The sequence below is a fragment of the Nycticebus coucang genome, chromosome 8 (genome assembly GCF_027406575.1).
Source record: "Nycticebus coucang isolate mNycCou1 chromosome 8, mNycCou1.pri, whole genome shotgun sequence".
NCBI classification, from domain to species: domain Eukaryota; kingdom Metazoa; phylum Chordata; class Mammalia; order Primates; family Lorisidae; genus Nycticebus; species Nycticebus coucang.
In genome coordinates this window covers 9,574,441-9,585,205 of record NC_069787.1, presented here as the reverse complement: position 1 = coordinate 9,585,205, position 10,765 = coordinate 9,574,441, and the positions used below count along the sequence as shown (strand labels likewise).

Below are 10,765 nucleotides of genomic sequence, written 5' to 3'. Positions count from 1 at the left end.
GCGTATTTCTAGGCGGGAAAGCCTAAAGCTAGAGGCGGCGACGGCTGTGTGCGGGTTACTGGAGCGGCGGTGGTCGTCTCTCCGCGCCCGCGCGCCCCTGCAGCCCCGTCGCTAGAGCCAGAAGCCCCCATCTTGTACTCTGGGGTTCTGTGCCCCGAACCTTGGCTTCTTCTGCGCTATCGTGTGGGATAATCCCTCCGAGGTACTTCTCTCTACGTTGTTAACATGACCAAACAAGAGGGCTTTACTGCGCTCTCACTCCCTGCTTCTCTGTGACCTTTTAGTCCAGGCCGTAGGCTTCATCTCCTGTCTTTTGGGCTTCGCTGGAAGCAAGATGGAATCGCACGTGTTAGGGGCAGGTTCCCTACAGAGAGATTGTCCAGACTTGCCTTAGTTTTTCCCTCTGCAAAATGGCTGACAGTAGTTGTAAGTATTAAACAAGTCTAGGGGGCCAGACGCAGTGCCTCGCGCCTGTAATCTTAGCACTCTGGGAGGCCGAGGGGGAGTAGATCGCCTGAGCCCAGGAGTTCGAGAACAGCCTGAGCAAGAGCGAGACTCAGTCTCTACTAACAAAAAAAAAATCGTAAAACTAGCTGGGCGTTGTGGTGGGGCCTGTAGTCCCAGCTACTTGGCAGGCTGAGGCGAGAGGATCGCTTGAGCCCAAGAGACTGAGGTTGCTGTGAGCTGTGACGCCATGGCATTCAATCCAGAGTGACTGAGACTGAGACTCTCAAAAAAAAAAAGGCAAGGGATAAGTAAAACCCAGCACAGTGCCCCGTCCGTTGTAAACGTCAACTATTAGCAGTTATTTTTTTCTTAATTTTTTTTGAGACAGAGTCTCACTATGTTGCCCTCTGTAAAGTGCTGTGGCGTCACAGATCACAGCAACCTCAAACTCTGGGGCTCAAATGATTCTCTTGCCTCAGCCTTTCAAGTAGCTGGGACTACAGACACTGGCCACAATGCTTGGCTGTTTTTAGAGACGGGGGTCTCGCTGTGGCTTAGGTTGGTCTTGAAACCCTGAGCTCAGGCAGTCCAACAGCCTCGGCCTCCCAGGGTGCTAGGATTAGAGACCAGAGCCACCGTTAGCAGTCTTTATTATAATTAAGTACAGGTGGTAAAGTGTTCAGGTTCTGGAGCCGGACTGCCTGAGTTAGAATTGGTCACTGATTGTGAGAACAACAATGGTACCTACTTCAAAAAGTTTTCTCAGAAATAAATGAATTATTAAGTATAAAGTACGTAAAACAGTTTTCTAGCTATTGGTATTTTATCCTTCCCTGACAGCCAATCTCAGTGAATAGTCTCAGAAATTTTCTTTATTCTGGAAATTGTGCCGTGCACTAGGGACGCTGAGATAAATGGGGCTCTATTCCTGCTCTTGAGAAGCCCCATGGTCTAACTCTAGTGCAATGTGGTGTGGGTTCATAAATTATCTCTGTGGAGCAGGAAAGCTGGAGTAGCAAACTCCCTTAGGGAGTTCCTTTTCAAGGAAGATGACATTTGACTGACTCTTTAAGGATGAGCAGAAATTTCCAGGCAGATAATGCATTTCAGATGAAGAGAACACTTTCGTGCAAAGGCACTGAGAACAGGAACGTTCTGTTTACAAGATAAACTTGAAGGTTATGTGGTTCAGGTCATCTACTTCTGTAGTCTCACTTTTAACTCTCCAATTTCCCTTCTGTTTCATTGTGAGTTTTTCTCTGCCTACACTACTCTTCTCATACCGCTTCTACTAATTATTATCTAATTCAGTGGTTCTCAACCTTCCTAATGCCGTGGCCCTTTAATACAGTTTTTGTGGGTCACAACCCCCAGGTTGAGAACTGCTGGTCTGATTCAACTTTCCAGTCACTTTCTCTGGGAGATTGTCCCTGCTGGCTGGGCACAGTACCTTTCACTTGTAATCTTAGTCCTCTGGGAGGCCAAGATGGGTGGACTGCTTGAGCTCAGAGTTGGAGACCAGCCTGAGCCAGAGGCAGACGTTGTCTCTCAAAATAGAAAAACCTAGTCAGGTGTTACGGCTGCATCTGTAGTCCCAGCTACTTGGAAGGCTGAGACAAGAGGACTGCTTGAGCTCAAGAGTGAGGTTGCTGTGAACTTTCATGCCATAGCACTCTAGTGAGGGTGACAAAGTGAGACTCTGTCTCAAAAAAAAAAATTGTCCCTGCTTTCTTTACTACCCCCACTGTCCATTAGACTAAATCTTGTAAGTCCTCAGAGCACCCTGTACTTTTATAGCACTTACACAACTGTAGTTAAATAAATTAACTATTTGTTACTATAATATAAACTCCCTAAGGACAGAGATCACATCTGTCTCCTTCACAACTATAACCCCAGCACCTAGCACAGTCCCTAACATAAAGAATTTTTTTTTTTTTTTTTTTTTGAGACAGAGCCTCAAGCTATCACGCTGGGTAGAGTGCCATGGCGTCACAGCTCACAGCAACCTCCAACTCCTGGGCTTAAGTGATTCTCTTGCCTCAGCCTCCCAAGTAGCTGGGACTACGGGTGCCCGCCACAACGCCCGGCTATTTTTTGGTTGTAGTTGTCATTGTTTGGTAGGCCTCCAGGCTCGATTCAAACCCACCAGCTCTAGTGTATGTGGCTGGCACCTTAGCCGCTTGAGCTACAGGCGCCACCAAAGAACTTAATTATTTAAAAGACAGGTAGAGTCAGGCAAGGTGGCGGCTCACGATTATAATCCCAGCACTTGAGAGGCCAAAGCAGGTGAATTGCCTGAATTTACAGGTTCGAGACCAGTGTGAGCCAGAGTGAGACCTCGTCTCTAAAAAATAGCCAGGCAGTGTGGCAGGCACCTGTAGCTGCTTGGGAGGCTGAGGCAAGAGAATTGCTTGAGCCCAAGAGTTTGAGGTTGCTGTGAGTTATGACGCCACAGCACTCTACCGGGGGTGGAAAAGTGAAACTGTCTCAAAAAGAAATAAAATAGGGCGGCGCCTGTGGCTTAAGGAGTAGGGCGCCGGTCCCATATGCCGGAGGTGGCGGGTTCAAACCTAGCCCCGGCCAAAAACCAAAAAAAAAAATAAAGAAATAAAATAAAATAACTGGGCATGTGGCAGGCGCCCGTAGTCCCAGCTATTTGTGATGCTGAGGCAAGAGAATTGCTTAAGCCCAGGGGTTTGAGGTTGCTGTGAGCTATGACGCCACGGTACTCTACCAAGGATGACAAAGTGAGACTCTGTTTCAAAAAAAAAAGGTAGAGTGGGGCTAGATGAGAGAGTATTGGCTAATTATAGGGGTTGAAATTTACTCAGTACCTGGGTTTAGATAGCATTAGTATGAAGACTAGTACACCTGTGGTTTTGGATAGTGCAGTTTCTTTGAGCTATAGCTTTAACTTCAGTACTTAGCTTCTAGAAGGTAACTTCTATTCTCCAATTTTGCTCTAGGAAGTAATTTGTGTGCAAAAGACTTTGGTCAAAATGGTTTCCAAGAGAAGATTGTCAAAATCTGAGGATAAAGAGAGCCTGCTGGAAAATGCCTCTAGTAAGTGTGTATTGAGTCATTTGTTAGTTTATTTACTGTAGCAAATGTGTAAGGCACTTAAAGAGATGTAAAGTTCTACTTTTCAAGTGCTGAGAGTCTTCAAGGCCAAATGGATAGAGTACACAGAGTCTAGTACCAGGAGATTTGGGATTGAGTATCTGTCACGAATTCCACATATGACTTTGGGCATGCCCATAGCTTCTAAGCCTCAGTCTCCACATTCATGAGAGGAATTAGTATTCTGCATCATCAGATGCTAAGACAAAAAGATAAGACATAGTCCCTATTCTTTAAAACACCTCTTAAAAAAAATTATGATCTGTTCTCTACGATCTTAGATGAGAAAAAAAATGTACGGTCCAGAATAAATAAATGCTATGATAGTGATGTATAAAGAAAAGACATACCAAAGCAAGCACATCAGAGGTAAAGAAGCAGTACAGACGCTGTCCATGAGATTAAGGTCAACAAAGACACTAAGGAGTTTCAAAGAGAAGAGTTGATAGTCCTTTTCACTTATACTCATTTCCTATATTAAAGCAGTTCGAACTTGTTCATAAAAGAGTTATTTCTGGCTCGCCGGCCGCCCGTAGCCCAGTGGTTACAGTGCCAGCCACATGCACTGAGGCTGGCGGGTTCAAGCCTGGCCCGGGCCTGCTAAACAACAATGACAACTGCAAGAAGAAAATAGCCAGGCGTTGTGGCAGGCGCCTGTAGTCCCAGCTACTCAGGAGGCAAGAGAATGGCTAAAGCCCAAGAGTTTTAGGTTACTGTGAGCAGTGACATCATGGCACCCTACTAAGGGTGACCTAGTGAGACTCTGTCTCAAAAAAAAAAAGTTATTTCTGGGCGGCGCCTGTGGCTCAGTGAGCAGGGCGCCGGCCCCATATACCGAGGGTGGCGGGTTCAAGCCTAGCCCCGGCCAAACTGCAACAACAACAAAAAAATAGCCGGGCGTTGTGGCGGGCGCCTGTAATCCCAGCTACTCGGGAGGCTGAGGCAGGAGAATCGCCTAAGCCCAGGAGTTGCAGGTTGCTGTGAGCTGTGATGTCATAGCACTCTACCAAGGGTGATAAAGTGAGACTCTGTCTCTAAAAAAAAAAAACATAGTTTATTTCACCACAGCATCAATTTTAGTACCAATTCTTTTTTTTTTTTGTAGAGACAGAGTGTCACTTTATGCCCTTCGGGGTAGAGTACCATGGCATCACACAGCTCACAGCAACTTCCAACTCCTGGGCTTAAGCGATTCTCTTGCCTCAGCCTCCCGAGTAGCTGGGACGACAGGAGCCCGCCACCATGTCCAGCTATTTTTTGGTTGCAGTTCAGCCGGGGCCGGGTTTGAACCCGCCACCCTCGGTATGTGGGGCCAGCGCCTTACCGACTGAGCCACAGGCGCAGCCCTTAGTACCAATTCTTAACACGTCAGTTTTCCTCCCAAGGTTATTATTCCTGGTTTTACATTCTAATCTTTGCTTTATTATTTTTTACATTATTGAAAATTTTCTGTATTTTCAGATCCCAGGATGCAGCCACTTTCCAAAAAGACAAAGAAATCTCATGTTCCCAATGAAGATGAAGAAAATGACAATGTCTTTGTAAAGCTTCTTAAGACATCAGGAGTTATTCTTAAAACTGGAGAGAGTCAGAATCAACTGGGTAATATTTTAAATCTTGGAGTTTAGTGAAAGGACTTAGGACTGAATCATGGATTTCCCATATAGGCAGTGAATTAGAAATGGGGGACCATCTGTTTTTTGACAAAGACAAAATTGCTTTTTAGAGACTATTGTTATAGTCTTTGGTCCTGGTTAACATATGTTAAGTAAAGTACTTTTTTAGGAAAAAATGTTCTATGCTAGTATTCTTTTATGTTTTCTTATGAAAATAAATTAAAACCCAGAAAGAAATTAGACCTGTATCAGAATAACTTCAGAAAAAAATTTTTTTTAAGGAGACACGATCTTGTTCTGTTGCCCAGGCTAGAGTGCAGTGGCACAATTACAGTTCACTGTAGTCTCAAACTCCTGCGCTAAAGCAGTTCTCCCACTTCCGGCTCCTGAGTACTTACGAGTGTAGGCGTGCCACACCTGGCTAGTTTCTCTTATTTTTTGTAGAGATGGTGTCTTGCTTTATTGCCCAGGATGGGCTTGAACTTCTGTCCCCAAGTGATCCTTTTGCCACAGCCTCCTAGAGATGTCTGTTGGGATAACAGACATGAATCATTGTGCCTGGCCCAGAAGAAAATTTATAAAGCCATATAAGGTTCTGTTTTGGGGGCGCTGATTATTCTGTCCTACGTTATAGCAGGAGTTTTTTTAGAACACTTAGTGGCTATTTTCTATCAAAGCTAAATGTTTTACTGTGGATTTTTTTTTTTTTTTTTTTTTGAGACAGTCTCGTTCTGTTGCCCCAGGCTTAGAGTGCTGTGGTGTTAACCTAGTTCACAGCAACCTCAGACTCCTTGGTTCAAGCAACCCTTCTGCCTCGGTCTCCCAAGTAGCTGGGAATCCATCCACCAGCCGAAATGCCTGGATAATTTTTGTATTTTAGTAGAGACAGGTCTCGCTCTTCCTCAGGCTGATCTTCCTGCCTTGGTCTCCCAGAGTGATAGGATTATATGTATGAAGCACTGTGCCCTGCCTTTAGATTTAGATTTAGATTTGGCTCTGAAATTAGGTTGCAGATATTTTTATTGGTTTCATTAGACAAGAAACTTAGGTCTTTAAGGAAGGAAAACTATGACAGAAAAATGATGACCCGCTCTTCTTTTTTTCTCATAGCTGTGGATCAAATAGTTTTTCAAAAGAAGCTCTTTCAGACCCTGAGGAAACATTCTTCTTATCCCAAAGTATGTATTTTTTCCCTGGTATTTTTTCGTCTGCCAGCAGTCTCTGGAAAACACTGGCATAAAGTTGAATGGGCTAGAATGATTTTTGGTTAACTGACAGCAAATATTAAACTAAAAATCTTATTTTTCCCTTGTCTTTTTTTTTTTTTTTTAATTTTTTTATTAAGATAATACAAGAATTTGTTAGCGGCCTGGAGTCTTACATTGAGGATCAAGACAATTTCAGGAACTGCCTTTTGTCCTGTGAACGTCTGCAGGATGAGGAAGCCAGGTGTGGAGAGGAGACATGAAACGTTGCTGAAATTCTGTCTGTTGTGCTGTGTTGGGGAGTGAGGAGAAGAATGCAATATTTTAGATTTTTTTTTTTTTTTGAGAGCAGAGAGGACTTTAATAAACATGTCTACATATGAAGAACTTTTTAAAATAATCAGCTAGTCTGATTTTTACTTTACAATTCTTGGTATATATGTAAAAGATTTAAATTTTCTTTTGACTTTATTTAATATTTTAGAATTTTTATTTTTGATTTTTAGGTCTCTTTTCCACAATTTAAATCTTATGAAATTTTTTCATTTTTGTGTGGCTAAGAACCAGAGTGTTTTCTAGAACGTGTTTCACTTGTGTTGATAGTTTCAAATCTTCACCTCTCTTGCTAAGAGCTATCTGCTTATGTTCAATATTTCTTGTCTAATAGGATAGTTTCTGTTTAGATACTACGTAATTTTATGAAGAAAACGTTAAAAGAAGGAAAGCAAAATAGAAAACAAATTTAATCTCTTTTTTTTTTTATTCTATTTTACACACACTAAGGCCCCACCCCCCTCCCTCCATCCCTCTTTCTGCTTCCCCCCCCCATAACCTTAATTGTCATTAATTGTCCTCATATCAAGATTGAGTACATAGGATTCATGCTTCTCCATTCTTGTGATGCTTTACTAAGAATAATGTCTTCCACTTCCATCCAGGTTAAAATTTAATCTCTTTTTTACAGCATGGGCACATCTTACTCTAAGAGCCTTATCAAACTGCTTCTGGGGATTGACATATTACAGGTAAGACTGTCACTGTTTCTGTGAATATTTAATAGATTTAATTTGTGGTATATGCTCAAGTATAAATGGCTGGAACATAGAGGAAAGTAGGGTTAATGGCAGAATTTGGGGTTGTAGCAGCTTACTATAGCTCTGTTGCTGATATGAATCTGGTAGGGTAATATCTGTGTTTTTGGTCTATGCTGATTAGGTCAATACATCTGGGAGTCCCATTTATTTCCTCAGCATCTGATTCCTGTTTCTTTCTTTTGAGACATAGAGTCTTCCTATGTCATCCTCAGTAGAGTGTTGTGGCATCAAAGCTCACAGCAACCTCCAATTCTTGGGCTTAAGCGATTCTCTTGCCTCAGCCTCATGAGTAGCTGGGACTACAGGTGCCCGCCGCAACATCCGGTGTAGCAGCCCATATAGCCTATGGCTAGGAGGAGTGAGAGTTATAAGAAATACCTGATATAGCTCAATAATGGAACACCTTGGTGGAAAGGGCATGGAGAGGGATTTAGTTCTCCTAACAAGCATGAGAGCTCGTGAGATGAGAGCAGTGGTGATTTTTCAGTCTCCACACCTGTGGTGGTGGGAGGCGCGAGATCAGCCTTATATTAGGCTAGAGGAGAAGGCAGTCAGGAACATGCACATTCTATCACAGAATGTGCTTACTCTGACTCTGTCTCCTCTTCTGCCTGCAGAACGCCAGCGTGGCGTCTTTCTGTTGAAGATCACTAAGCTCTGCTAACGTCCAAGATCTATCTTTCTAAAAAGACTGCTTTACTTTCTCTAAGACACTCTCTTTCTCTTTCCAGCTAAAGTAGATAGCCCTCAGGCACCTAAGAGACCCAAGCAAGGTAATTTAGCGGTCTGTGTCCGGTACTTAGTTAAGCCAGGCCTGAGACCTGGCCAGTCCTGGGCCCTGGCAAGTGGTGTCAGGAGTGGGATGTGACAGCCTGGCTATTTTTTTGGTTGCCGGTGTCGTTTTTGTTTAGCAGGCCTGGGCTGGGCTTGAACTGCTTGTCTCAGTGTATGTGGCCAGTGCCCTACTCACTGATCTCCAGGCGCTGAGCCAAATTTTCAGGTTTTTTTCAAAGACAGAGAAGTCTTTGTCTTCCAGCAGATTATATTCAAGATATAGCCAAGTCAGGGGGAAAAAAAAAAGATATAGCCAAGTATTCCTCTGGACACTTCTATAATAAAAGGATGTCAATTTTAGCAATATCTTTCCTCTCAGGTCTGGTGGGTGGGAGAATTCTGGCTAAATTTTATTCCAGTTGTGTGTTTGAGATCATCTCCTAATGCCATGTATCTTCTTTTTTAGCCTGCCATTATCAAAACCTTATTTGAGAAGTTGCCAGAATTTCTTTTTATAAAGTAAGTGAAGTTATTCTGGAATCCTCAAAGTACTTATGTTTTTCTCTGAAAAGGTTACTGTGAATTATCATTTTTCTCTGAAGGTCATATTTATCAAGATGCCAGATTCTTAAATTACTACTAAAATTTTACTAGGGTATCTTTAAAATTTTATTTTATTTTTTTTTTTTTTCTTTTTTTGAGACGGAATCTCACTATGTCGCCCTGGGTAGAGTACTGTGGCATCACAGCTCACAACAACCTCAAACTCTTGGGCTTATGTGATTCTTTTGTCTCAGCCTCCAAAGTAGCTGGGACTACAGGCGCCTGCCACAACATGTAGCTATTTGGCTGGGGCCAGGTTTGAAACTGCCACCCTTGGTGTATGTGGCCAGCGCCCTGCCGACTGAGGTATGGGTGCTGCCAGAAATTTTTTCTATTTTTATGACTTCATAAACATAATTAAGATTATTTTAAATTATATATATACTTTTTTTTTTTTTTTTTGAGATAGTCTTACTTTATCACCCTCGGTAGAGTGCTGTGGGCTTAGACAATTCTCTTGCCTCAGCCTCCTGAGTAGCTGGGACTACAGGTGCCCACTACAACGTCCAGCTATTTTTTGGTTGTAGTTGTCATTGTTGTTTGGCAGGCCTGGGCTGGATTCGAACCTGCCAGCTCCCATGTACATGGCTGGTGCCCTAGCTGCTGAGCTGCAGGTGCCGAGCCTCAAAAATATATTTTATATTTTATTTTATTTATTTATTTATTTATTTTGAGACAGAGTTTCACTACGTCACCCTTGGTAGAGTGCTGTGGTGTCACAGCTCACAGCAACCTCAAACTCTTGGGTTTAAGCGAGTCTCTTGCCTCAGCCTCCCAGGTAACTGGGACTACAGGCGCCTGCCACAATTCCCGGCTATTTTTTTTCTTGTAGTTGTCATTGTTGTTTAGTTGGCCCTGGCTGGGTTTGAACCCGCTGGCCTCAGTTCATGTGGCTGGTGCCGTAACCACTGTGCTATGAGCTCCAAGCCAAGATCCTTGTCTTTTCTTTGTAACATTTCAGGATGAACAGTGATGGAATCAACATGCCTCGGCTCATTATCAGTCAATTAAAATGGCTTGACAAAGTTGTGGATGGCAAGGTAGCATTTGGGATTTTATCTATTATATTTCTTTAATTGTATTTATTTATGTATTTATTTTCTGAGACAGAGTCTCACGTGTTCACCCTCGGAAGAGTGCCATGGTGTCATAACTAATAGAAACTTCAAACTCCTGGGCTAAAAGATCCTTTTGCCTCAGTCTCTCAAGTAGCTGGGACTATAGGTGCCCACTACAATGTCTGGCTAGTTTTAGAGACAGGGTCTTGCTCTACCTCAGGCTGGTCTCAAACTTCTGAATTCAGGAGACCCACCCACCTCCGCCTCCCAGAGTGCTAGAATTATAGGCATGAGCCACTGCACCTGCCCTTATTTGTATATTTACTTATTTATTTATTCTTTTTTAATTGAGACAGAATCTCACTTTGTCACCCTCTGTAGAGTGCTGTAGCGTAATAGCTCACAGCAACCTCAAACTCTTGGTGTTAAGCAATTCTCTTGCCTCAGCCTTCTGGGACTACAGGTGCCCACCACAATGCCTGGCTGTTTTTTTTTGTTGTTGTTGTTTTTTTAGTAGAGACGGAGTTTCACTTTGTCACCTTCGGTAGAGAACCATGGCATCCCACTGCTCACAGCAACCTCCATCTCCTGGGATTAAGCGATTCTCTTGCCTCAGCCTCCCGAGTAGCTGGGACTACAGGCTCCCACCACAACCCCCGGCTATTTTTTTGCTGCAGTTTGGCTGGGGCCGGGTTTGAAGCCGCCACCCTCCGTATACAGGGCTGGCTCCCCTACCAACTGAGCCACAGGCGCCGCCCTATTTTTTTTTTTTTTTTAATATTTATAAAGTTACATGCAATTTTGTAGAATTGACAAAGGAATGGCTCAAAAATGGACAAAGGAAT

General features: G+C 43.2%; 1 protein-coding gene across 1 annotated transcript in view; it reads left to right on the top strand.

Moving 5' to 3' along the window:
* The first annotated feature begins 22 nt into the window (after window positions 1-22).
* The window catches only part of FANCD2 (FA complementation group D2), an 82,919-nt gene continuing 72,176 nt past the window's right edge, over window positions 23-10,765 (top strand). The window contains 8 exon segments of the mRNA XM_053598718.1: window positions 23-202; window positions 3,417-3,513; window positions 5,032-5,172; window positions 6,297-6,364; window positions 6,532-6,635; window positions 7,356-7,416; window positions 8,726-8,778; window positions 9,824-9,902. Of these exon segments, the coding sequence (XP_053454693.1) occupies window positions 3,450-3,513; window positions 5,032-5,172; window positions 6,297-6,364; window positions 6,532-6,635; window positions 7,356-7,416; window positions 8,726-8,778; window positions 9,824-9,902 (570 nt within the window). The 5' untranslated portion in view covers window positions 23-202; window positions 3,417-3,449.